The sequence below is a fragment of the Leptonychotes weddellii genome, chromosome 4, assembly GCF_054177405.1.
Source record: "Leptonychotes weddellii isolate Sample4059 chromosome 4, ASM5417740v2, whole genome shotgun sequence".
Taxonomy (NCBI): Eukaryota; Metazoa; Chordata; class Mammalia; order Carnivora; family Phocidae; genus Leptonychotes; species Leptonychotes weddellii.
In genome coordinates this window covers 33,315,848-33,343,164 of record NC_138372.1, presented here as the reverse complement: position 1 = coordinate 33,343,164, position 27,317 = coordinate 33,315,848, and the positions used below count along the sequence as shown (strand labels likewise).

Sequence of the window (27,317 nt, the reverse complement as noted above, 5' to 3'; positions counted from 1 at the left end):
GGATCATTATAATAAAAAAGATGGACAATAACAAGTGTTGACATGGATGTAAAGAAATTGGAACCCTTGTACACTGCTGGCTAGAATATAAAATGGTACAACCACTTTGGAAGACAGTTTGGCAGTTCCTCAAAAAGAGATACCATATGACTCAGCAGTTCCACGCCTGGCTCTCTCTATATACAAGAGAATTAAAAAGTACGTCCATACAAAAAACTTGTACACAAATGTTCAGAGCAGCATTATTCATAAATAGTCAAAAATTAGAAACAAGCCAAGGGTCCATCAGTTGATGAATGGATAAACAGAATGTGGCTCTCCAGACAGAATATTATGCAGCCACAGATGAAGTACTGATGTATCTACAGCATGGATGAACTTTGAAAATGTGCTAAGGTGAAAGAAATCAGATACAGAAGGTTGCGTGATATTGAAGGCTTCCATTTATGTGAAATGCCAAAAGAAGCAAATCCACAGAGACAGAAAGTTGTTAGTGTTTGTCAAGGTCGAGGGGGAGGAGAAATAGAGTGACTGCTGATGAGTATATGGTTTCTTTTTAGGGTGATGAAAATATTCTGGAATTAGATAGTGGTGATTGTTCCACAACCTTGTGAATATTCTAAAAATCACTGATTTGTATACTTAAAAAAAAAAAAGTGTTCTGTTTCCAGTGCATTCTTGCCTCATGAAGATGCAGAGCTGAGTGATTAAATTCAGCCACCCATTTTCATTCCACCAGGTCTTGGTGCGAGGTGAAAGGTATCTCTGTGATAAGTTTGTAAGGGGGCGAGGGGACACACGTGGACGTGACATTTTACAAACTTTGGCAAAACACTTCTACACCTCCTCCTTTGCAGGAAAACTGTTCAGACTTCTGGTCATTTGGGGGTCTCTTTATCTATCGTTACCTGCCTTAATTCCCTGTGGTGTCTGTGTGTTGTGTCTTTGCAGTGCCGATGGGGAAGTGAAGCACTGTGTGATCTACAGCACTGCTCGGGGCTATGGCTTTGCAGAGCCCTACAACCTGTACAGCTCCCTGAAGGAGCTGGTGCTCCATTACCAGCAGACATCCCTCGTTCAGCACAACGACTCCCTCAACGTCAGGCTTGCCTACCCTGTCCACGCACAGATGCCCTCACTCTGCAGATAAAGAGGGAGTGGGAAGAGAGGTCGCTCTCTAGCATTTTTTTCCTACAGTTTTTATTAGACTCTGAGGGCATTCTTTCTACGTAGACTGCTTGTTTTGCACAAGAAGTGATTCTGTGAATGTGGAGAGGCCGAGCGGCAGCTGGCCAGGATGGGGGCACAAGAGGCCTGAGGTTCTCTGAGACTCAGCTGGGCCGCTGCACTGACATAGGAAGCTGGAAGCAGATGTTTTTTTGGAAAGTCTGTTTCATTGGGGCTTTTGTTTTGTTTAGCCAGGCACCCTCAAAAGAACACATTAGGTTTGATGGGGGGTGGGGGGTTGGAAATTTCTGAAGAGTCCACGTCCTCTCTTGGTCTTTGTCTCTGGGAATGTGGCAGGGGCATGGCTCTGTGGGGAGTTCTGTTTTGATCTGGCGATCTCTCTTAACTTCTTCCTAAAATGAAGGCTGTTTTGGTTCTGTGGTAGAATGGCATTTGGTGAAAAAGACAACCAAAGGAAAATGGGGAGGCTTGGGATTTCATTGAGAGAATCTTAGTCAAGGGGGTAAAAACACCTTCAACTGAAGGTACTTTACTAACATAAGTTAAGCGTCAACATCTCAGTAGCTCCTCCCTCTAAAGAAGCATTATGTTTAGAAACCAAATTGATCTCAGCAGAACAATGTTTGTTGCCAGACTAAGGTTTGATGGAAGAAGACAGCACTAGTATCTGAATGCACACTTCTGTACCAAAACTTGAAAGTGAAAGGAAAACTAGAATTTGTTAGTTTTAGCAAACACTAAAATTGGTCAGTGTAACTCCTGCCCTGCCCTTGTTTCTCAGAGATGAGAAATAGTGTTCTTTTTGTGGGCATGGTGAACTTTGAATCATAAAATGAAGTTGGTGCTTGTGTGGTGTTTCCTTAGCCTAAAGAATGATCTGTTGTTGAAAATTTTTGTAACTTGTTTGTATGAGTAAAGAAAAGGTGCAATCCAGTGCTTTTAGATGGCTTGATATACCAAATAATGATATAGAACAACAGTCTTATATGTGCTTCCCAAATTTGAAGGCCCTGCAGAAACAGTAAACATGGTTTAATTTCCCTTCATCTCCCTGTCCTTTGTTGGGTAGGGCTTAGGGGAGCCATGGGTGGCAAAGGTTGTAGCAGGAAGGGAGCCTGACTGTTGTCAGGGACCGCGGAGGCTCTGGTGTCTAGGGTGAGGGTCATCCACATTACCCGTGTGCTTCCATGCAGTGGTTTCTGAAACTTTTGTAAGGAGAGGAAATAATGGCTTGGAGTTTATAGACTGTTAGTAAAAGCCATCTGGAAGTTTTTCTCTTTGCCATTTTTGTGAGCCTGCCATTAAGATGATGTGCACAGACGGTCCTCATGCTCCAGTGGCCCTGATTTTAGGCCAGGAATCTTCCGCTCCATGTGGTTTAAGCCTTCCAGCTGAGTGAAGCTAGGCGAATGGAGCTGGGGGCAGGCATGTACTCCTACCTCCTTTATGCCCCACCCCCATCAGTCAACACTCATTCGACAAATAGAGTTCAGCTGCCTCTGAGCCAATGCTGGAACCATAATAGGCTCAGAGTGAGTCAGCTGTTTGAGTCCAAAGCTGTGCAGTCAGGCGTCCTGGCTGAACTAGAGAAGCAGCCAATATCTGGGTCTTGGTACATAAGGTTTACAGCTAGGAAAGCTTTAGTTATGGAATGAAAAAAATAAATACTGCTTTCCCTGAGCACTTATCTTGGTGACAGGGTCTAGAATGGACCATGATATAAAAATAGATTAAAAATTTTGGAAAAAGCTCTAGAGTTACTAACAATGAGGATAGGAAGGAAAGGGCCTATCTTCGGCTTTTCTTTGGTTCCATTGCAGTTTCAGGATTAGGCGAGGCAGACAAATGAACCCATCCTTCCAGTGTCATGTTCTGACTTAAGCCCTTAGCTGAAAGCCAGCTGCACACCTCTTCTCCACATTGCCAGGCTGAAATCTTAAAGGTTTTACTGAGTAATGTCAGGCTAGTTGCTGCTGGATGGCCTTCCACCTGGTGTTGAACCTGCTTAAGCAGTTGGATGCTCCAGATTGGGTGCAAGAAACCCCTCCTTTCTGGTATTAAAATTTAGTGTGTTCTGACTCTCTTTAAAATAAAATGGGAGTAAGGATGCACGCCTGTGACCTTGAGCAGTGTGTTGCTCCTTTTTAGGCAGATACAAAGGGTGCGTGGGGAGGGAGCTAGGACCATCTAATACCTAAACTTACATATAAGGACTGGCTTGTGGAGAAGGACTGCTCTTTTTTTAATCCTATATTCCTTCACTTTTTCTTTCCTATTTTTCATTCTTGAATTTGTTGCTTTGTGGGAACTAAGGATCATTTGAGAGGTTGGAAAGTATCTCTTCTGACTAGTTGCCATATGATTTGCTTGATCCTGAGCCAGTGGAAATGGCATAGGGACCAATCTGCTAACCACATGGAGGGGCAGTATGCAGCTCCTATACTTCATGGTCTTGGCGGCCTTCATCTGAGCCTAGCTAGCTCTGTGTCCTGTCCCATGATTTAGGCCCTCGGACTCTTTCTCTCTTGGCATCCTAACTGCAGCTTCACTGAAGCAGAGAGTAAAGAGACAGACTAAGACCAGGGGGCTCATTGTTTTTCTGGCTGGGGAAGCCAGCCACCAGCATGGAAGCAGCTTGAAGCTGGCTGAACACAGGTCCTAGGCCCATCTTTTCCGGGTGGAGATTTCATCACAGAACAATGGTCTCTGTCTCTTCCTGATCATAGATGGTAAATCTTGGCCAGGGCTCAGGACTGTATAGGCTAACTGTGTCCTTACCACTGATTTGGCCAAGGTTGAGGACTTCTAATACCTCCCCTACTCCATCTCCAAGCCTTGATGGGACCTCCCACTTACTTTGGACCTCATGTGCTCTAAAGAAGCATTGATAGCCAATGTGGCGTCTTCCATAGGTCTCCTCTTCTTGCTGCAAGGAACCAGCCTCATGGGTCCTCTTGGCCAAGAATTGCATCTGGACAATTCCTGGTTACAAGGTGGTCTCTGTTGCCAGTTAAGACTCCAGAGTAGGCCTCTGTGAGGCTTCTGTGGCCTCAAAGCAGAGGGTACAGATGGGGGCCTGGCTGGGCTCCCTGCTGTCAGCTGCTCATCCTTTCCCTAGCTCTAGCCACTTGTGACAACCTTGTTTCCTTACAAATTCCAGCATGTGACTTTGGTGCCCTGTTGTTACTTGTGAAAAACCTATTCTTCTGTTGTCTTTGATGTAGTTAAAAAAAAAAAAAAAAAAAAAACCACGTAGTTTACGTAAAAATATCTGATTCACAAAGAAGCCAACTATATGTCTTGTGTTGGGACAGTTCATAACGTAGTTCCTAGACCACTTTTGCAAATTGTTCTTGTCACCAGATGTGTTCAGACATTGCTGTGCAGTTGTGGGGAGGGTGGGGGGTAAGCGAGGGGAGATACTTTTTGGTCTTTTGTTTTTTTATCTTCCCCAAGAGGGGACAGTCTGGCCAACTTGCTCCAGTAATGCAATAAAGACATTGCAATAAAGCACCTTTTTGTCCTCATGCTATGGAGGGGTGGGCTAGGGGTGGGCCGCAAGAGGAGGATTAGGCTATTGAAAGCCCTGAAACTCCCAAACCTCTCCCATGAGCACCAAAAGATTGGTCCTGGGGCTGAACTGGGGCCACCAGAGGCACTCTTCCCCTGAACAAGAGAAGCTGACCCTAACAGGCATGATGCCAGCATCTTGTCCATCCAGCACAGGACACAGTGAGACTCAGAAACTAGTCCTGAGAAAGTTAAATCTGAGAGCGCTTTCCTTCTCACCCCATTCTGAAGTATTAGGAATCCAGCTTACTGATTCTCATCACATCTTTCTGTCTGGAAATAAAAGTATTTCCATAGTCTATTCTGGGGGCAGGGAAAATGTTTGTTGCCCAAGGCCCTTGTCACCCTCCTGCCACAGCACTTTGTTACGGTTTCTATATGTCAACATAATTAACAAAATGTGACCACCTCTTTGCATAGGACATTGTAGTTCTCATGTAGTCTCTCAGGCCCCACCCAGGTGTGTAGTGAATTATAAATCAGACTGGGTAGGGGATAGTCCATTGCTCTAAATTATCTTGCCTATGTCCTTTCTCCCCACTCCTAGGAACTATAGAGGATTTCCCCAAATCCCAAGAGTTGTTCCTACTCTGCATAGGATGCTCAAATTCCTGTCTCCAGCCTAGTCCTGTCTTCTGAACTCCACCTATTGGCTGGATAGCTCCACTGGGGCCTTGAGTGTCCCACAGGCATTGCAAACTTTTTGTTTACAGAGAAAACGTATGCGTGGCTATGAATTCCCTTACTTTTCTACCACCAAACCTACAAACCTGCCTATATCCACATAACTCCTCTGCCTCTCACCTGTTAAAGTAGCCCCCCTCCAACTAAAAGCCAATGTTTCCACAATCTGTATAATTTTGTATCCTGTTTTCTCCCTTCTTCTCAGGAATTTCCCATGATCAGTTGTCAATTCTTTCACTGTTGTTTTCTCTCAACCGGATCATCCATTGACATTTAAACATAGTTGAATGTGTCTCACTCCACTTCCTAACCTCTACTGAATCCTGTATCCCTTTATCTCTTTGCCCCTCTTCAAAGCCAAACCTTTTTACAAAAACTGTTTAAATTTGTCTTTATTTTCTCTCCTCCACCATTTCGGTACAGGTCCCACCACCAGCTGAAACTGCTCTCCTTCCTTGAGGTCTTCAATAACCATCATCCTTGACTCCTTGCCATGAAAAACTTTCCCGTGGACTCCATGATGACTCATCTGGTTTTCCTCCTAGATCTCTGACTGTTTCTTTTAATTCTCTTGGACGAGGTCTTTTCCCCTGGCAATTTTATCCACATCCATGATTCCATCTACCATCTTTAGGCCATTTATGTCTGTGTTTCTCCTGCTCAATCCTCTATTGGGAGGTACCTCACAGCATATTGAATGCAGGGTCACCACCTAGCCCAGGTTCTCTTTCATTATTTCACATTTCAGTGGTAGTACTATATGCCTCATTTGGTTATGTAAGTCAGAAATGCAGTCATCATCCTTGAGAACTTCCTATGTTTCAGGATGACATAATACACACCGACAACCTATATCAATTTTATTTCCCAAATGTCAAAGACATTACTTCTCCCCAACTTCATTTCTTCACTACTTAATACTGAACAGGCCTCCCTTCTTCCATAGTTGCCCCCCTCAAGTCCATTCTCATAACAACCAGTTATCTTTTCAAAATACAAATCTGAACCTGTGTAAAACCATTAACTTTCAATCACTCTTAGGGTAAATTACAAAATTCTTAAAGTGGTCTGGTTTCTCCCAAGTTTAGGATCTCTTCCCCTACTTCATTACTCTTCCAGATCCTTCCCTTCAGCCAGTCCCAATGTCTTGGGTTTTTCTTCTGCATATTCTCTGTACAGTTGCCATCTATTTCTATGGCCTTACTGTCTATTTGCTGATGGCTGCCAAATCTGGGTCTGGCTCCTACATGGTTCATTCTCAAGTTTGTCCTAGTTCAGATCACTATAACGCATCACTACATTTTCTCTCTGCTCTGCGAATTCCACTAGAGCCTCCTTACGCTGCAGCCAGCGTCTTCCTAAAACATAAATGTGATTATACCACTTCCCTGCAGTTATCGTTCAGAAACCCCTCACACTAATCTGGCGGTGTTTCTCAAAGGGAGCACCACTGGCACTTGGGGCAGCTGCCCTATGGTTTACAGGAGGCTTAGCATCTCTGTGCCTCCTCCTTCCCCCACCTCCCCACCCCCCATTTCCAGCTCCCTAAGGGGGCAGTTCCTTTCTCACAGGAACTGTTGCAAGATGTGCCTACCCCACCTCCTTCACCTTTGCTATGGTGCTTCTAACCAGATCCTGATAAACGTGGGAGGCTCCCCAAAGCAACCAGTTACCTGTGTTCCCAGCATCCAGTACAGGCTGGCTGAGGGTCTGCTGCCAGTGAACGACTGAAGGAAGAAGTGAGTTCAAGAAGGGACTGAAGGCTAAGGGGCCAGACAGCTACTTGTAGATGGGCCATGGGCAGGGCACGCCCTCTGGCGGCCACAGCTTTCTCCATGCAAGGTTACAGAGGCTGCGGGGTGCAGGAGGCCCCCAGCCAGTGGCCCTGAGGCATCCCCCGCACCCTGTCTCCAGGCCTCTGGATGCCTCTCTTTCAAACCTAAGCATTGGATTATGGGACAGTTAGTGCAACACCACAGTTTGAAAAGTCCTGCATCACCATGGAGGTATTCCATCACAGCCCTACTCCTGCCCCTGTGATGCCGTCTCCTGACTCCTCCAACACAATGGTCCCATAGATGTCCTCCCCGCTCCCACACCATCCACTCACCCACCTGCCAATGCTGAGGTGTCCGCCTCAGCGATGTCCACCTCCATTGGTAAGGCCTGCCTGACGAAAGCCCAGGAAGGGTTCAATGACTACAAACATTAAGGCAATTCTGTATTTTCATCTTAAGTGGGCCTTCAACATTTTAACAAGTAACTTCTCCATCCATTTCAAAACTCTTCCCTCTCTTGGATTTTAGGACTCTTTTCTAGATGCTTCTAAGTCTTCTTTGACTTAAATGATAGTGTTCCTCAGTGTACCACTATTGATGCATTGATGGCTCTCAAATTTCTCTCTTCAGTCCAGATTTTCCTATTGAGTTCCAGGCCCATGCATCCAGTTACCTTCTGGATGTCCATCAAGTACCTCAAATATATTCCAAGTTTAACTCCACCTCCTTCCATCTTTTTTACTCATTTTCTGGCTACGAAGCACTCCAACTAAGAAGATAAAGGTGGTTTCTGGAGTCGAGAGACCTAGGTTCTAATCCTAGTTCTGCCCAAGCTATGTTACCATCTGAAAACCTGAGTTTCCCTCCTCTATAAAGCAGAGATATTAGTTGCTACGTGGTCTTCCATGGTTCCCCATCACCGACAGAAAGTCTAAACTGTAAGTATCATTAAATATGGCCCTTGCCTAACTCACTAGACCCATTTCCACTTTGGTTTCAGTTCCTTGAATATACCAGGTATATGGTAGGTGCTGTACTCTTTGCCTGGATAGTCGGACTAATCCCCACTCTTCTAACCCATCAAACTACTACCTATCATCTGTTCTTCAGGTTTGAGCTCAGATGTCATAGTCTCTGGGAAGCCAAGTTGGGCTAGGTAACCCTCCCCTGACAGTGGAAAGTGTTATGCACCACTGTATTCCCAGCAGCAACATAGACCTTGAGTTACATTTGTGTTGACTGAAAGAACGAAGCAAAAGACAAAGATGGTTTCCAAGAGCATGTATTACACAGGTCTGAGTGCAAGAAATGGCAAACAATGGCTATGTTTGCTTTAAAAGCTCATCAGGTACCAATGCCAAGTCCTGATGCTTTTGAGGGGCCCCTGGCTCTCGGCCCCTCTGGAGTAGGCTGGGCCCAGGCTCCTGGGTGAGGGGGCAGCTTCTGCATGGAACGTCCTGCCTCGTGTCACCTGAGGCATCGGGCACTTCGGTGATGCCCAGGGCTGGCTCCTCTTTCTCTCTCTGTGCACCCACAGGCTCCCACAGCCAGCTCTGGTGGGGAAACTCACGAGGTGGATGGACCAGCCCAGGAGCACCAGGTGGCCAGGACTTCCCCTCCTGTCTGGGAGACAGGTTCTCAGGGTGGGCTGGAGTTATGGTTTCCAAATCCTGGGAGCTGGCCATCCCACCTTCCATTGCTGCCTTTCTGCTTGGGGATGCCCCGTCTGCACCCTTGATAAGAAATTTCCAAGACCATGGGCCTGGCTCTCCAGAGGTGGAGGAGGCAGCAGAGCGACTGGTGGGGATAAGTCCTGAAGAGCTGGGACAAAGTGCTGTTAGTGCCTGGGTGTGGAAGGGCTGGGCCTTCCAGCAGCCTTCAGGAGGGATGGGGTCTGTGCGGCCAGCCTTACGTAGGCTGGGGGCCGCTGATGAGGAGCTGGCAGCCTCCTCAAAGGCTTGTGGGATCCCAAGCTTCCTCTGGGGGACACTAGGGCCTTCCATTCTGGGAGGCTTCAGCGTGACCTCTGTCAATAGGCCTGGGACCACCGGGCCCTGACTCTGGGGGCCCCTGGACGAGAAGGCATCCTCTTCCTCACCCTCTCCTGCTCCTGCGAGGGGGGGCACCCGGCCCACTGCCGGGCTTGGTGCCAAGCTGGGCTCCTGTACACCTTGGCCGTTCTCGGGCCCCTCCTCGGCGTCATCCTCGGAGGAGTCAACCTCACGGATGGCTTCCTGCTTCTGCAGGGACTCTCGCCGTTCAGCCCGGTCCTGTCGGAGGGTGCCGAGGGCCCATGAGGGAGAAGGCTGCAGCACCCCCTTCCCAGACAGCACACTCCTGGTCCCTACCGCCTCCAGAGGGCTGACTTCCCTGGGTGGCGGTTCCTTCTTCAGCTCGGGGTGGGGCAGGTCCAGGCTATGCTTTCGAGCAGTGCCTAGCTTCTTCTCTGAAGCAGCAAGCGCAGCTGCCAGTTTCTCAGCGGACTGTACTCTCTTTAGCAGTGGTGAGCGGGGCGGCTCCGCACTCTTGGGCCGTGAGAGCTGCCTGCCCAGAGGAGGCGACAAGTGAAGCTTGGCGGGCAAGGCCTGGGCTCCATGGCCAGACAGGGGTGATGGGGAGCGCTGGGGTGAAGCTGCTGGCGGTGGGGAAGGGGTGTGGGCCAGGGGTGACAGTGGGATGCTGCCGGCCGACTTGCGCCGCGGAGAGCGGTACTGGCGCTGGAGCTTGGGCGCCAGGCCGTGCAGGGAGCTGGGCCGTGTGTGCCCAGAGCCGGCTGGAGAACTGGGCACGCTGGAGCTGGGGGAGCTGCTCTGTGACGAAGTCCCTCCTACTGTGCACACACAGACAGACACACAGGAAAAGGCAGAGCAATGTTAGCTGACAGAAGTGACTGAGGGGCAAGACAGGGCTAGCCCTGGAATGTCCCAGGATCAAGGTGACCCCAGCAGGGATCCAGAGCCCAAGCTACAGAAATAAGGTCCTCTCCACCCCCGCCCCCTCCTCCCTAAGACTGCTGGGTCTTTCAGGGGGTAGGGTGAATGAGTTTCAGAGTGGGGCCACAGAGCAGCACAGAGGGCCTAGGCTCTTTCCCACCTCCCAGGGGCTGTCTCTGCGATCTGCAGGGAGCACTTCATACCTGAATGCACAGCATCGGGGGTCACCCGGTAGCCCTGAGTGGGAGATCGGGGGGAAAGGCTGTGGCTGTGTGTGGGAGAGCCTGGCCCGCTCTCCCCTGATGATAAGGATCGGTTAAGGGAGGAAAGGCTGCGGCTGGTGTGGAGCAGGGATGCCTGCTTGGTGATCTTCCGGAACAGGGAGCTCCTTTTTCTGCTGCAGAAACAAGGGTCAAGGGCTGAGTTGGGGCACAGGGCACAGCATATACTGGGCCCAGTGGCCAGGGCCCCCAGCACATGCTAGCCACCCAGGTGGCTCAGTCTGGCTCACCTTTCTTGCCCATCCTTGCCCCGGCTCCGCTTACTCCTTCGGGCCATCTTGGCCTTGTAGCTGCCCTTCCGAGCTGGCCCCACTTTAATGGATGTGTTCTCCAAGGGTGTTGTTGAAATAGACACCTTGTTTCCACTCTGGGGAACAGAGCGTGAACCCAAGCTAAGGTAGTGAGCATATTCTTGCCCCTGCCCTTACCCTCGGGCACGGCGATACCACAGCTCTAGCTTTTGCCCCTGCATTAACAAGTCTGAACCACAGGCCTTCCTTCCCTCTTCGCGGATTAGGAAATGGCTCCAAGTGGAGCCTGGGCAGTTTGGGGTTGAGAAGGTAGAGAAGAGGCTCATCTGCCTTGTTCTGCAGTCCTGTCCATGGCTCAGAAGGATGCCTGGGCCTTGGTCAGTGAAGATGTTGCTTTCCAGTGAAAACCCACTGTGTTGGGTGCCTCCGTCCTCAGTGCCACGTGTGCCCAACTCTCCCACTCCCCTATGGCCAGTCACAGACTCACAAGGCAGGAGTCCTCTGGGGACCAGAGAGGCAGCACACCCAGCACTAACCTTCAGAATCAGCTCCACCACTTCTGTGTGCACCAGCCCATGCACAGGCTCCCCGTTGACATGAGTGATGAGGTCCCCCTGACGAAGCCCCGCCTCACTGGCTGGACCTCCATCCTCCACGTGCTGCCCCAGGGAGATAACAGTCCTCAGCCTGGGCCTGAGCGTGAAGTGTGGGGCCTGGTGCTGCTGGGACCCACCCTCCTTGGGCCCCTGAGGATAGTGTGGGCAGGGACAGAAGCAGGGACAGAAGCAGGGACAGACAGGCCCTGGTGAGGGGAAGGTGGAGGAGTGATGAAAATGGGAGATAAACATACCCACACCATGTGGTGCACAGTGTAGACGTCCGAGTCACCCATGTAGACACGGATGGCCCGCAGGGTGAAGCCATACTTTTTGCCAGCTCGGTGGATGATGATGGGGGGCCTTGAGCTGCTGAGAGCTGGCAGGAAGTCCCTGCTTGGAGAAGAATCCCTGGATGATGGGTTGGATGACTGGGAATGTGGGGACATGGGGCTGGCCAATGGAGAGCAGGTGTGTTCTGGAGAAGGAAAAGACAGGACTGAGCAGGTCAGAGGACCCTGGGCTGGCCATGCTCCCAGCCCAGCCCCATCCAGGCTGCTGATCCCAGGCAGCTGTAGCCACAGGCAGAGCCTAGGCCCAGGGACGTCCTCCCCACAGACTTGGAGCAGCCAAGCTCCTCATGTGCCCAGACCCTCCCCAGGAGGCAACGGCAGCTAGCCCTGAGGGCGTCCTTGTACCCCTGTACGTATTCAAACATCGCAATTGCCCTACGAGCTACCACAAATTTTTTGATGAGGAACTTGAGACTCGAGAGGTTAAGCAACTTTGTCAAAGTCAGGAGCCATTTGGTGATGGAACCAGGATTTGAATGTAAGCTCTCTGCCTCAGAGCTGGCACTCGTCACCCGGTGCCGTCCTGCCCTGTGGCATGTGCACAGGGCAACCTGACACCACTGTACACCCTTACAGACCTCTCACCTCCTAACACGGGGGCAGCCATGACACACAGCCTCTCGGGTTCCCGCTCCTTGAGGCACAAGGCGCAGACACCCCTGCCACGTGCAGACCCCTGCTATAGACCCACAGAGACTCCATGGCCCTTCCTGCGAGTTTTATCCTAGTTCCCTGGGGGCCCTACCTGCAGGAATGAGGAGGGACAGGGTTGTGGCTGAGGCAGACTTGATCACTTTGCTGATGGGGCGAGTGGTGCGCTTTTCCACAGAGTCCCCGGAGAGCAGCCGGTGGCGGGCCCTGCGCACCGCCAGGTCACTGATGGCCTTGGCTGTGGCTCCCTCGGTCAGCTGTGGGGTCCCACGGCCTCCTCGAGTCTCCACCGCTGTGGGCCCAAGTGAGCAATGAAACCTGCAATGCCGCCGAGCCTCCCCACCCTGCCTGCCTGCAGTTGCCTCCACTGCAGGCCCTCTGGCCACCTGCTGGGCCACACCTGGGCTGGGACCGCAGCTCTGGCCAAGGGGCTCCTCATCTAGCTTCAGCCGCCGCTCCACTGGCCCAGATAGCCCTTCTCCAGAAGGGGCTGTCAGAAGCCATGTATCCTCCTGCTGCTGTCTCCTGGGGGTGCTGCTGGCCTCGTCAGGGCCCTCAGGGAAGCGGGGAGCATCCAGGAGGCCTGAGCAGCGGCGTCGCACTGTCAGCGGAGGGCTCGAGTCGCTCTCTGTGTGGGATGACTCGGACACCGACAGCCGCTTCCGCAATCTATGAGACACCAGGCCCAGGTGAGACAGGCAGGCGGTCTCCCTCCTCCAGCCCAGGCTTCCGTAGGAGCTCACAAGGGTTGTAAGTCACAGAACTTCTTCCCTCAGACACTCCTCTGGAAGCTGTGCTTGTGAGGCCCCCCGCTCACTGCCACCAGCGCTCCGCCCCGCATCTGGATCTCGCCCATGACCTACAACACCTGACGGATGGCTGTGCTGCCCGCCCCAGGGGAGTTCTGGGTGCTCACATCTCAGGGGAGCCGATCACCCAGCTCCGGTCTCGGCCCTTCAGCCCTGCCAGGCCGTCAGAGCGGTCGTCCTTCTCCTCGCTCAGGCTGCGCTTGGTCGGGGGCGGTGCCCGGCGCTCCTCGAGCAGCGAGAGCCGCTCCATGCTACTGTACACCTGTGGGCACAGAGGCTGTGCTGGGGACAGGCCCCAGCAGCCTCACCTCCCAGAAGTATCCTTGGCACCTGACACCCAGGAATTGGAACCAGTTCTGCCCTTCCCTCCTCCACACCAGGTGAATCTTTGAGGAAGCAGCTCTTCCAATGAGGGGGCCTGGAGTGCTTCTTGCAGTCTCTGTCATAGGCAGGCCCAGCCCTTTCTTCCTCTTTTCCTAGGGGCAGCCCCGTCACCTGCTCTCCCCACCTGCCCCCCAGCCATGGCCCTTGACAGGCCCTCTTCTCCCAGTCCTCCTGTTCTGCCCAGCCTAGGCCTGTTCTGTCGCACCTTGCTGAACCTCGGAGAGCATGAAGAGAACTGGCGGATCTCCAGGCAGCCATCCTCACTCACTTCTTCCTCGTCCTCTGAGTCCACATGGTGGTAGCGCTCTGAGCGGGCTGGATCAGACACACAGGACGGGTCCCTTCAGAGGCCCCTGGTGGTGCCTCCTTTTGACCCTTATCAGACCTCAGAGGGCCTGGAGAAGTTGCTCCTAATGCCAAGTTCAGGGTGCACAGGTGTTTCTGGGCAAACAGAGAGGATCCCCACTCCTCCCCGTCCCACCAGTGGCCTTACTGTCAAAGTAGCTGGTATCATCCTCTGACTCCAGCTGAGGAATAAATTCAGCCTTCTGGCGAAGAAGTCCTGTCCAGTCCAGGCCGGTGAAGAATGAGTGCTGCTTCACCTCAGAGGCACTGCCTGTGGACAGGAAGGGCGTGAGCAAGGGCGCGGGATGCGCTACGCGGAGTCCAGACCAGCAGATCCGGTGAGAAGCCAGACCTCAGAGGCCAGTCCTGAGGGCCTCAGCTCCAGCACCTCTCTTCTTGGGCTCAGAGCAGGGCAGTCTCAGGATCACATGCACTGCCCACACCTGAAGCCTGAGCTTTCCGGATGCATAGACTCAATCTCCCTCTTCCAAGTTGTGAGAAAGGTCAGTGGGGCCGGTCCTACCTGTACCCAGTCTCTCCAGAGGGTTCTGATGGAGCAGTTTAGAGGTGAGGTCCTGGGCATCTGGCGGCAGAGCATCATCCCCCTCAGGCCACACAATCTCATCTGAAGATTTGGGGGGAAAGAGGGAAGGAGTGGGTTAGAAGAGGGTCCCAGAAGCTGCAGGCAGAGTGGGGTCATAAAGAGGAAGGTTCTAGGATAAGATATGGGGAGGGAGGCATAGAGGGCCCAGCCCAGAGCCCCTGAAAGCCAACTCCTTAAGTTCTATAGGTTCCTGTCCTCCTAGGGGGTCTCACACCTGCTCACCCATGGTCCATCCTGTGATCCAGGACTCCCCTGTCCTGAAGCTCTAGCTCAGCCTGATTCTACACTTCAGACACCAGCACGCTCACACACACACAACCTCATACTCACAGGACACACACACCACAGGCACACTCACGCCCACATGGGGGAGACATGAATTCAATCAGAACAAGCCCCGGGTGACAGAGTACATGCACGTGTGCACACACACACACACATCTAAGAGGCAAGCATACTACACACACACACACACACGAATTCACAACATAAGCCTCACAGGTGCATGCATAAATCATATTTGTGGATCCAGACTCTGTCTCCCCAGGGTGCCTAGGTGATGGTACCTACCACTGATCACTTGCCCAAAGAGCTCCTCCGGAGTATCTCCAAAGAAAGGGACGCAACCCACCAGGAACTCATACAGGATTATGCCCATGGCCCACCAGTCCACCGGCTTCCCATAGCCCTGACGCAGGATCACCTCAGGCGCGATGTACTCCGGGGTCCCGCATACCTGGGCACACAGAAGCCAGGCTACCTCAGCTTCCTGAGGCAGCTCACTGGCATCATGGCTGAAGGGGTAGGGATGGTCCCACCTCTGGAGAAATCTCTGAATGAAGACTCAGCTTACTTTGGTTAAAGAGCAAGATCAACAGGAACCCAGGGTATCAGAGTTGGAACTGTTGGTGGGGTGAGTTTATGTTCTTCCCAATTAACCAAAACATATAATTCTAGCCTGGAACAACCACCCCCTGAGCGCTCAACATCTCTTTATGGCATCTAGTTCCCAAAACTGGCCTCTGCCCTCCAGTCTCTCAAAGGACAGCCCCGACAGTCACATGACTACTTACAGGGACTTGCAAACAGTTACCATCTGAACTGTCAAATCAGGGAACATCTAGAGGCTACTCTCAGGAAGCTGGACCACAGCCCAGTGGAAACTTGGAGCCGTGTTCCAAGAACAACAGACTCCAGAAGAGCCTTGCCCTTGACTGAGGCTAGGAGGCTCAGGACTAATCTCATGTTAGTCTCAGAGAGTAACAATGGTTATATGACCTATTTTCTCGAAACCCCAAGGAAGAAAATGATTTTGGATTTTATATCCACTATGATTCTTGAGCCCCACCCCATTTTCCAAATATGCTCCCTTACCTCAATGCCTCCCTGGAACCAAAAGGCGGAAAAGATAGGAGCTCCCAGTCTCAACATGTAGCTACAGGGTTAAGTATGTGGCCCCTCACCACATATTCTAAAGTCTGGACCTCAACACACAAGGTCTCAACCATTCTTCCTTACCTGCTTGTCCAGGAACTCCCGGGCATCCTTTTCAATGTGGCCCTCGTACAAGTTTGTTGTCAGGCTCATGAGGCCAATTTTAGAAAGGCCAAAGTCAGTAAGCTTGATGTGCCCCATGGATGTAATCAGGAGGCTGGGAAGTCAGAGACACAGAAGTATGGGGTTATTTCCTGGTTTTCCAAGAGTGCTGATTTTAGTACATGCCAAATTTTCACACTCAGGCTTTTATAGGTTTCCTGTGGGACTTAAGCAGGGTAGCTTCAGCCGGGAGCCAGGCAGCTGTGAAAGAAAAGGCATCTCTGGCTTTGTGAGTCCTGCATTCTGCACAAGCAACTCACCTGCCTCTTGCCCATTCCCCCAACTCATTACCGTTTACTGCCCTCAACCGTATTCTTTGCTGCGGGCAGGTACCAGCAGCAATCAGCCTCAGCCCGAGGCTCTCCTCACCTGGGTGGCTCACAATACCCAGGCTCAGGGAGAGGGGAAAGGGGCGCATAATCTTGTGCTGTGCCCACAGCTGGTTTTAAAGGAGGGCTGGTTGGGAGAAACCAGAGATAAGAGCTCACAGGAAATGGTCTCCTTCCCGTCACATACCCTGACTGAGTCATTCCATTTCATGACAAAGGCTTCACCCTGCCACCCCTTTATTCTGATTTCCAAATCAGCATCTGACTTCCTTTATGAGCTCCATGCCTACTAACTGCCCAGATGTCTTCCAGGCACCGTGAACTCAACCTGTCCAAAGCAGAGTCACACCTCCTACCTGGTACTCTTCTCAGAAAATGATTTCTGTTACCTCTGAGCTCTCTGAGAAGTACTTGATTATTTATAAAGATACTCTGGCTCCTGAAAGGTCTTACAACAGAGTAACTAACAGAAAAAGTAGGTATTATTATCCCCATTTTAAAGGGGAGGAACAGGGGCGCCTGAGTGGCTCAGTCGTTAAGCGTCTGCCTTCGGCTCAGGTCATGATCCCAGGGTCCTGGGACTGAGCCCCACACATCGAGCTTCCTGCTCTGCGGAGAGCCTGCTTCTCCCTCTCCCACTCCCCCTGCTTGTGTTGCCTCTCTTGCTGTGTCTCCCTCTGTCAAATAGATATATAAAATCTTTAAAAAAGGGGGGGGGGGACACAAGAGTCTCAGAGGTTTAATTAACAGATCCAAGCTCACAGAGTTAACAAGTGGTCATTTGAACTCTGGTCTGTCTAGTGTCAAAGCCACTTTCCATGACAGAGGCTTATCCCCATGCACTAGTCCTGAGCTGGAAATCTGGAAGATAGCCCAGACTCTGCTCCTTTTTTCTCTCCCACGCACCCCTCCCCCACCTTTAGGTTTCCTTTCTACTTCCTAACGGTCTCCCCTCTCTTCTGCATCCTGCAGGCATGGCTGGTTCGGCCCGGTCTCCTGCAACCGCCTCACCATCTTTCCACTGGCAGAGTGATCTTTCTAAGCCTAAACCAAAATCTGGGCGTGTCATTCTATCATACCTCTGGCTAACAGGCCCTTTGACGACTCACTAGGATCCTTTAAAATAAAATCCAAACCTAACAAAAAGACCCTTGGAGATCTGCTCCCTGCCTATCTCTCCAGCCTTATCTCTTACTAGTATGACCAATTAACGATCCCAGTCTCCGCATAATGTACTATTTGTAGTTCCAGGGTCCCGTGCTCTCATACCTGCGTGCCTTTTGCAAATCCTGCTTCCTGGCTTTAGAAAGCTCCTCCCACCTTTCCCCATCTGACTAATGCCTTCTGAGAAGTAGCCTATACTCAGGTAGTTCTGTGTCCCACACTGAAGTTCTATAGGTCAGGGACCATCTTACAGCCCAGATTATAGTGCTTGGCCCAGGGACGTCAGCAAATGTGAGAACCCTTGTTCGGCCTCTACTAGATGGTGCTGACGCTCTCCGGCTTGGTTTCTTTAGCTGAGCTCCTCAGTGGCTCTTCCATGTCACTGAGGCCTTACGAAGCCCCGGCCAGACTCGCTGGCAACCGGCTTTGCATCTGGGGTGGTCAGGGGCTGGAGTTCTAGGCCTAGACAGACACCCACATGAGCACTGTTTTCTAGCAGCCATTCTGGGATAGATTCAAACATGCTGTGTCTGCCTCCACTTATTTAGAGACCCAAGAGGGAGACCTTGGGCCGGGGCCCCGAGAGTGGGCATACTTGTCAGGCTTGAGGTCACGGTGCACAATGCCGTAGTTGTGCAAGTACTCCAGGGCCAGCACGGTCTCCGCAAAGTACAGACGCACCATGTCCACAGGCAGGGCCCCGATGTTCTTCAGCAGAGTGGCACAGTCTCCTCCTGTAACAAGCCCAGGACACCATGAAGGAAGGACCCAGTTCCCTCATCAGGACGGTCTCAGGCTTATGTCTCTGAAGCCTCGGGGAAACCCCTGGTGCTAGAGGCCGGGAGTCTAGCCCTCCCGCTGTGGTATGGGGGGCACACAGAGTGGAGAGGTGCAGGTGGAAGCGAATCTGCCAATGGCTGTCAAGGCCATCGTTCAGGCCAGAGAGGGTAGGAACCCGGGCCTCCATGCCTGTGAGGGGACTGGTAGGGGTAGCGCGAAGTTATTTCAGGGTGGGAGTCCATCGGCCTGAGACTCCAGCATTTGTCCACTTATGTCCTTCCTGTTGGCTATCCTTTGGTTTTTGAATAAGGCAACATTGTAAACTCCCGGCACGTACTCTCTGGATGAAAAGGAGGGTTTTGTTCAGTTTCAACTTCAAGACTTAGGCCAAATATCTTTGGAAGCTGTACCCAGCAGTGCGAAGGGAAGAGTGAAGGTCACTGGGAAAGCTGCCGTCTCTCCCCAGGGGGGCCCCAGGATGCTCTTCGACTCCATCCCCAGAGCATTTTGTGTGGTCTCAAGGGGTGTCCCCTTCACAAGCCATCAGTCAGGGCAATGGCATTCCTTTTTTTCCTGAGGGTCCAGATGCAGTCCTCCCAGCATGCAACCCTGGGCTTGTGTGGCTCTGCTACCTCCTTTGGTCCTGCCTGGCACCAGCAGTAGAGACCATCCAGGCTTTGGGGTGCAGGATTCTACAGCTGTTGGGCAGATACATCTTGTCCCAGAATGCCTCTCTTTGCACCTGACATGGCGGCCTCATGGCAGCTACTACTCCAGAAGCCTCTCCCTTTGAGGGGCAGGGAGCCTTGTGCCCACTGTGGCCAAATGGTCTCTGAGATCCTAAGGCAAAAAACCAATGCCAAAGAGAGATTGGCAAGCTGGGCCCTGAAATGTCACCCCTATACAAAGCTGTTGGTCCCAGCTCAGGGCTAAGCCTCACACTGTGCCTTGGCCTCCATGCCAGGCCACCTTTCCCCCCCAGTACCTTCAACATACTCCATCACCATGCACAGGTGGCGCTTGGTCTCAAAGGAGCAGAACATGCTGACCACAAAGGGGTTCTCGGCAAAAGTCAATATGTCACGCTCCACGAAGGCCTGCTGGATCTGGTTCCGAAGGATCAAGTTCTGCTTGTTGACCTTCTTCATGGCAAAGCGCTGCCGGGTGGACTTATGCCGCACCAGGAATACAGCCCTGGAAACACAGCCCATCCCATCTCCCATGGGCCCTTAGCACCTGGGCTGTGCTCCACACCACCCAGAGCTGGGGTGTCCAAACTGCCTCCTATCCCACCTTATAAACGCACAGACCAAAGAAGCAGGGGTGAGCTTATCGATGAGAAGGATCTGGGCCTCCTGCCCACAGAACTCTTCAATTTCCCAATACACCAAGTCCTGAGGACACAGTTCAACCCTTCCCCAGAGTTCAGCGAGAGGAGGAGTACTACCAAGAGGAGTGGGGACCTTGTCTGGGAAAGGAACAATGCTCAGATGTCAGAGGAAACAACTCCTGTCTCTCCAGGAGGCCTTGGGAGGGAGAGGGTCTATCCTGAGGCATCTGCTGCCCAGAGGAGTAGGTATCATACGGTTCTAGAAGGAAGAGCCCAAGGGCTGACATAGCTCCAGTCCTGGCCACACCCTCACCCCTGCCTTTACCCATAGGCGCCATTGCTGATGAGCTTAATAGTTTCGAAGTCCTCCTCAGAGGGTGTCTTTTTAGATGTCAGAGATGCCCCACGGCCCTAGAAGACAAGCACAAAGGCAGGAGGCAAGCATGCATCTTAGAGCCCACATGCTTGGGGAAGCTGGAGCCCCAGCATCAGCTCAGCTCTTAGTCCTGCTGCAGTCCCCACCCATTCTTCCTGATGCAGGAGCTGAGTGACTTCGGAGATAGTAGGTGCAACGGCCCACTCCTCCATCCCGCCCTCAGATGTCCTCTCAGAGAGGACTCTGGCCCTTTGCTTCATAGGGCCCAGCCTCTGGGATTGGAGCAGAAGCTCCAGGTCTTTACCTCCACTGAATCATCTGTCTCTGGAGTGTCAGGACTGTCATAGCTGCTCAACTGGGCCATTTCTAGAAACAAAGCAAGGGCACAAGAGAAAGGTGTGCGCAGCAATGTCAGGCATCTCAACAGTCCACTCAAAGCCCACGACAGGTGCATGCAAGGTAGGCATTCGTATCTCCTGCATCAGTCTGGGGTGCAAATCCGGTCCTGTGGCTCCAGCCTCAGAGCAGTCACAGCTTTTGGACTTGTTTGCCAAATAATATTGCCACTCCTATTTCTAGAAGCCCAGTGCCATTCACAAGGCCTGACAAATTTTAAAAAGCTTCCCTCAAATTTAGGACAATTCCTGGAAAACAGGGCCCAAGGTTGGGCTATTGGTCCTTATCCCACTTTACCGGTGGGGTCGGGAAGCAGGGACGGTGGATGAATAGAGACCAGGGACTTAGAAGCCCAGGGTTCCTGCAGGGGCGCAGTGTGAAGCCCTGAAGAACGGAGAGATCTGTTGAAGCCTGGGGTCGGGACCACACCCAAGTCACAGGAAGGCTGGTAAGGTGGCAGAAGGGGAGGTAAGCATGCAGAGGAGGTGACCATTTTTGAAAATTGTGGTCCTTTGTTGTTGGCCTCTTTTGACATTAGGTTTTAAATCCAACCCAGCAGGGCTCACGGCAATCTGGGTTGGGTTATATCAGGCGGGTGTGAACAAATCTGAAGGAGGGGCTGCATTATGACAGAGAAGACGGGGTTTCTCTGACAGCCCTGAGGCCCCTGACGCTGCGTTGTGTCCATGTCCAATATAAGCCTCTTCTTCGAGTGGCTTCCCTGCGGTCAGAGCTTGTTGGCTGTGGGGCGTGTTTGCAGCCACCAGGCAGCATGCTCACCCTCTAGGGGATCCCGTGTGAGGCCCAGTTGACTAACGATGTAGCGGGGAATGTCACATTTAATCCCTTGTCCCTCTTTGGCATGGCCCTCAGCTGCTTCTAACAGGTGGTAGAACTCTTCAGGGTCAAACTCCTGCACCAGGGGAGAGAGGCAGTCAGTGGTGAGGGCTACAAGTGAAGGCCTCTTTGGTTTTTACAGCACATACCCCGAGGACGATGAACAGGACTTTTTCTGTGATTGGACACCCTTGCCCCCGAATACCCAGTAACATCATGATTCAGAGATCATAAGAACGGGGACAAAGCCGCCTTCCAGGCCAGCTCCAGATTGGACATCCTAAGCATATGCTGTCTTCCCAACAATAAGAACCAGACCTTTTGGTTTCAAGATAGCTCAGCCTCTTGACCTGGTCCAAAGCCTCCTGCCAGGCAGATGGCACCGTCACACACACACACGCACGCACGCACGCACACCTGCCCTCAGATATTTACCGAGAGCCTCCTCTGCTAGCGGCTGGAGAGCCATGAGGACGGCACAGCAGTCCTTGTCTGCCCCGAGCATGGAAGAATGAGGGTTCCATTTACTGAGTACCCACTAAGTGCCACACTCTGGGCTAAACCCTGCTATCACCAGGGTTCTATGACCTCCGTGAGGAAATCAAGCCCCACAGAGAGGCACTGACTTGTTCTCGTCACACCTTGGACTTAACTCAGCTGCAGCGCTGCCTGCAGTATCCTAACTGTTACTTCCATGTCTCCATGCCTCCTCTCTGAGGCATGAAAAGACTGACTGCACTACAGAGGGAGCACCTTAGGATCAGGGACTCTGTGTCCCCAGTGTCTGCCATAAAGTAGGTGCTCAGTAAAGTGCTGCTGCACGACCAAGTGAAGGACTTGACTTATGCCAACGGAACTGGCCCGTGCTCCTGACCGCCCGGATGCCCAACTCACCTGGGGCCTGCTCGGTGTGAGGGGGCCAGGCTAATACCCCTCAGGGGCGGCCATTTTCCTCACAGGAACTCGCCTGGGCCCCCATGCTGGCAGGTCACGTTTAAACGAGGACTACCACACTTTTGCTGTTAGCAGGATACCTCCCCTCCGCGCCCCACCGCCTCCCAACCTTCCCGCGAGTCCACTCACCAGGCATTCCAGGAGTCGAGCCGGGCGGGCAATGACAATCATCAGCTTCTTCACCAGCTGCATCACAAAAGCCACTTCTGAACTCTGTGAGCGCTCATGAGCCTGTAGAGAAGACAAAGGTTGGTTAAGCAATCCACTGGCACAGCGTGGTTGGGCTAACACAGGACGGGGCTGGGCAGAGCTGGCTCTGGGGAGCAACAACTGGGTGGTACAGAGACTTCTGCAAAATGAAGAAGTTAGAGAAGGCCAGTACACGGTGAGAGGGAGCTTTAGGACGCTACATGACATCAGGGAATGTCACAGAGCCACGTGGCTTTCCCTGTTCCTCCATCCAGACCCCAGCTCAAGGGGCAGCTCTCAAGGGAGCTTTCACTGATCACTTCCCAACCCAGGCAGAATGTCAGGAATGGAAAGACTTCAAAGCAGGAGGGAGGCGACCCGACAGGTATTTTAGAAAGATCACTCTGGCTGTAGCGTGGACAGCGCACGGAAGAGTGCAAGCAGAAAAGCGGGAAAATCCATTAAGGGCCTACAGCGGTGACGTGCATGAAAAAGCCATAAACCCCGGCAGGAAGGATGGACAGAAACAGCCAGCCTGGGGCCATTTCCGAGGTAGATGAGGGAGTAGACGTGGGGGCTAGCAGCAAGAAGAGAAGGGAAATGCAACTACAATTTTTGGGGCATTTCAGTGAACCCACAAATGAAATAAGAGCTGTAAGAAGATAAGTAGTTCAGGTAAGGGCAGGTGGAGAAGATCTGTTTTGGACGTGCAGAGTTGGAGGTACCTATGCTAGATACTTTCTTGGGTATTTACCCAGCCCAGGAGCCTTTCTCTCTTTTACGGAAACTGCTCTGACGTCTAGTAGCTACCTCTGTATTGTGTGGCTGCCCGTTCCATCCCACCTCGAGCAGCTGACCAGTGTGGATGACTCTCCTATGAATTTAAAAATGGACGGAAAGACAACTGTTAATACCAGTGTGGCAGAACTGTCAGGTGAAAAGGGATGGCCGCATCCACCAAAGACACAGAGGAAAAGCAGCACAGAGAAAAACAGCATGAGAGGAGAATGACCACTTCCTGAGCTTCCCACAGGTTCTGGTTTCTGGTTTTGGCCCCTTAGGGCCCGGTTGCATTCCTGTCTTCAATTCTCGAAGACCCACCCTTTTCATCTTTGTAATGAGTTTCCCCTTCCTGCTTAAACTACTCTGAGCTGGCTCTCTATTACTTGCAACCAAAGAATACTAACCAATCTGGGAAGTCAAAGTGGAGGCGTCTTTTTTGAAGCAGCTACAACACTGATCTGGAGCTAAGGAGAACAGGGAGGGACACAGCCAGGTGGGCGTGCTCAGTGTACGGACGACAATGAACGAGATGAAGCTGTCAGGGAGAGTGTGAAGAAAGGAGGAGGAGAACGACGCACAGGGTAGTGCCCTGCAGAACACCAGCATTTAATACTTCTATTTTTTTTAAGTGTTTTTTTTTGTTGTTGTTGTTTTAATAATCTCTACATCCAACATGGGGCTCGAACTTACGACCCTGGGATCAAGAGTCATGTGTTCTTCCGACTGAGCCAGCCAGATGCCCTGCTTAAGCAACATGAAACACCAGCATTTAAGAGATGGGCAGAGAAGGAACTTGTGAAGGGGCAGCAAGACTGTAAGACTGGAGAGAAGAGTGTCATGACCCCCAGCGGGGGAAAAAGGTCCAGGAGAGATATTCATGGTATACAGCTCTGTAGACTTGTGAAGATAGATGAGGATGGAAAGAGGCCATAGGATCTCTTTGGCAATTGGTTGGTTTGTTCCTTGGTGACTTCTGCCTGAACAGTTTTAGAGGAATGGTGGGAAGGGAAAGTAGAAGGCACAAGACTGAGCAGTGAACAGGTTGTTAGGAAAGAAAAATAACAAATGAGGACCATTTAAAAAAAAATGGTTATCAAATGAAGAGAGAAGCTTGGCACTTGGTGAAACTCATTTATTCTTTTAAGACTTAGCCCAAGTATCAACTCTGTGAACCCTCTTCTAAGTCCTCTGCCTGTACCCCATCCCCGACCAAACACACAAGAACAGGAAGTAACCGCTCCCTTTTCTATGTTCTGTTTGCTCATACCACATGGTACCACATGTTGTTGTATAACTAGTTGTCTACAGCTACACTGTAGAGCCTTGTGAACAGAGACTGTGTCTTTTTTTCTTCCCTTACGCCCTAAGACTAGCATAGTGCCTTTTATATAGCTGACTTCAATGTTTGTTGATGAAGTGTTTGGAAATACGATCTCAGGCTCTGGAATAAGACAAACCTGGGTTTGGGTTCTAGCTCTGCTACTAAGAAATGAGTTACATTGGGTTCACCTAGCCTCTTTTAAAGCTTTGGTTTCCTCATCTGTAGATTTAGAGAATAGTAGTACCTTACTTACAGTGTTGTGAAGATTACATTAGATAAATTAAACGAGATCATGTATTGTCTAGTATGCACTGAGTGCTCGATAAATGATAGTGATTATATTTTCAATGTAAATCTTACCATGCCATTTTCCAAATTAAAACTATTCAATAATCTCCCTATTGCCTTCATGATAAAATCTAAGCTCCTCACAACACTTTAGCCTTTGCCCCTCCCATTCTAACGCTTCAAATTCATCTACCAACTCTTCCCTGCAGGCATCCTTCACCTACTTCATCTGCAATTCCTGGAATGCACCTAGTTCCTTTATACCTCTCAGAGTGGCCTGATTCCAGGGCCTGGCTAATGCCCGCTCCTGGTGGGCAGACTGACCATAAGTGGTTGTTCCTGTGTATCCTTTGATTATTCTCATGCTACATTTACTGTTTACATTTGTTTTGTTGTACACAGGTTTGTAAATATTATTGCCTAAGATATTTGTATATAACTTGGACTCTGTAGCTTTTATTTATTCAAAATTCACATGTTACTGACTTATGATGGTGGTCTACCCTGGGCACTATGTGGTTAAAAAAGAAAACACTTCCCCGCAAAAAAAATTTTTAATGTGGAAACAATGAATTTCACGGAAAACAAAAAAAGGAAAAAAGAACAACAAAAAACTTTTTCCTAGGTCTGGTGAACTCCTACCTACTGGTCAAGACTCAAACTTTTCCCGAACTCTCCACGCAGAACTGTGCTCAGAACAGACCTCTACTATTCAGTGCTCATCAATCGAAATCACTATAATACATAAAAGTGAGATAATTCCTGTAGAGGGCTCAGGGTGGTGTCTGACACACAGTGCACTTCAATAAATGCTAAGTGTTCTTTTCACTTGTTGATGGGTCTGTAACCCCACTCAACAGCAAATTCCTTGAGGTGGAACCCGCAATGAGCTTTTTTCTGCATCCCCAGGGCCTAGCAAATTAGGGGACAGATGAACACACTGGCTCCGTATTCAGTGCTCTTTACGGCACCAACCAAACTACTCCCAGAGGCCATGAGTCTCGGAAAATGCCTGAAGGTTTTGGGCAAGGCTCTGACTTTAGCATTTCAGAAAATCAATCTTAGATATACAAGCAACCTGGGAAGTCACTCCACTTTGATCCTTTACCTGATGCCACAATCCTGGATTCTTGTCCACTGTTAGAAAGTTATTCTTGAACAGAAACAGAGCTGCCAGGGATTTGCATGAGAATTTAGTTTGCCTAAAATAATTATTTCCACAATGTTTGAATTTAAGCATTACTCTTGAAATCAGAAAAAAACCATTTTTGTAGAAGGAAGCACTTTTTCATCTATTAAATCAAAACTTTCCTCACTATAACTCTTATCCACTAGGTTAACAGGCCTTTTAGAGGACAGGGAACAATCTGCTACCTATTATGTATGAGAAATCTTCCAGTATTTGACAGCAATAATCATGGTCATCTTTAGTCATCTTTTCTCTAGATTCAACTGTTCCCTAATTAAAAACAAAACAAACAATTCCCTGCTCCTAATTTCTAGACTAACACACTAAAGTCCTGTTTGATCATAGCCCTGGGGTCTCAGCTCAGTTGGTACAACACCAGAGCAAGGTCATGTGTCAGAGGTAATAGGGGTCTGGATTAGGAAATACTCTAGTACATGAAGGGGCACATGTCCTCCCCACTGTACTAGTACTAATGGTGTAATATGGGGCAACTGTGATTTGAGGGGGGAAGGCAACTGACCACCTTATTGTAGAGGCTAAGAGGAAAGCACCCTAGAGCAGGAAGCAGTGGTTGAGAACTCACCATATTATATGGGGTGCCTGGGTGGCTCAGTTGGTTGAGTGTCCGACTCCTGGATTTGGTTCCAGTCATGATCTTGGGGTCCTGGGATTGAGTTCTGTGTCGGGCTCACACTCAGCACAGAGTCTGCTTGGGATTCTTTCCCCCTCCCTCTGCTCCTCCCCCACCACTCGCGTGTACAAGCATGCTCTCAAATACATAAATAAATAAAATCTTAAAAAAAAAAAAAACACCTTACTGAATACTCTGGTCTTGACCATCTCTGGGTTACTTTATCTCTAGCCTCCCAAGAAGTGTTTTCATACTGGGGAGGATCAGGTCTCTAAACACCTAAATCCCTACTAGCAAACTTCTCACCACGTAAATACAATGTCAGGAAACAGAAAAACCCAGAGTGCAAGCCCTAGCCAGTTTCCCCCAGGCTGCGCAGAACCATTCTGAAGGCTCTGCTTACCCTAATATTTCCATTAGAAGAAAACTCACCCCTGGGGCTACTTTTAGGCTTTGGGTTACAAATGCAGTCAAATATTTATGAATACTACCAATGTTGGAACCTCAGGCAGAGTAAGTGGGATCAGAAAAAAGCCCACAGAACTGAGTTCTTTTGATACCAAACAGACTTCTCTTAGTAACGCAGGGGACTGAGGAGGAACCAAGTCCATCAGCATCACCCTTGGGGGTGCATCCTGCATATGAGCAAGGAGGTGACAAGCTGGTCGAGAAGACTGGAAACACCACTAATGCCTTTATCTTAGTTTGGAATAAATAATCCACTACC

The 27,317-nt window shown here is 50.6% G+C and overlaps 2 protein-coding genes across 13 annotated transcripts in view; one reads left to right on the top strand and one right to left on the bottom strand.

Annotated features, from left to right (window-relative positions):
• The window catches only part of PIK3R3 (phosphoinositide-3-kinase regulatory subunit 3), a 102,840-nt gene extending 98,139 nt beyond the window's left edge, over positions 1-4,701 (top strand). Inside the window, exon 10 of the mRNA XM_006729018.3 lies at positions 952-4,701. Coding sequence (XP_006729081.1) covers positions 952-1,150 — 199 coding nt within the window. The 3' untranslated portion in view covers positions 1,151-4,701. The remainder of the gene's footprint in view (positions 1-951) is intronic.
• Positions 4,702-8,486: 3,785 nt separating this feature from the next.
• MAST2 (microtubule associated serine/threonine kinase 2) overlaps positions 8,487-27,317 on the bottom strand; it is a 198,896-nt gene continuing 180,065 nt past the window's right edge. For 6 of the 12 annotated variants that reach the window (XM_081818314.1, XM_081818318.1, XM_031023143.2 and 3 more), the window contains 19 exons: positions 22,319-22,420; positions 21,179-21,311; positions 20,307-20,368; positions 19,952-20,037; positions 19,282-19,490; positions 18,112-18,250; positions 15,946-16,078; positions 14,998-15,163; positions 14,347-14,448; positions 13,972-14,094; positions 13,684-13,793; positions 13,202-13,356; positions 12,686-12,954; positions 12,380-12,577; positions 11,536-11,759; positions 11,222-11,344; positions 10,665-10,801; positions 10,357-10,550; positions 8,487-10,050 (listed from right to left, as the gene is read on the bottom strand). In XM_081818314.1, coding sequence (XP_081674440.1) covers positions 8,543-10,050; positions 10,357-10,550; positions 10,665-10,801; positions 11,222-11,344; positions 11,536-11,759; positions 12,380-12,577; positions 12,686-12,954; positions 13,202-13,356; positions 13,684-13,793; positions 13,972-14,094; positions 14,347-14,448; positions 14,998-15,163; positions 15,946-16,078; positions 18,112-18,250; positions 19,282-19,490; positions 19,952-20,037; positions 20,307-20,368; positions 21,179-21,311; positions 22,319-22,420 — 4,173 coding nt within the window. In that variant the 3' untranslated portion in view covers positions 8,487-8,542. The remainder of the gene's footprint in view (positions 10,051-10,356; positions 10,551-10,664; positions 10,802-11,221; positions 11,345-11,535; positions 11,760-12,379; positions 12,578-12,685; positions 12,955-13,201; positions 13,357-13,683; positions 13,794-13,971; positions 14,095-14,346; positions 14,449-14,997; positions 15,164-15,945; positions 16,079-18,111; positions 18,251-19,281; positions 19,491-19,951; positions 20,038-20,306; positions 20,369-21,178; positions 21,312-22,318; positions 22,421-27,317) is intronic. The other 6 variants (XM_081818316.1, XM_006729017.2, XM_081818317.1 and 3 more) reach the window with 3 other exon arrangements.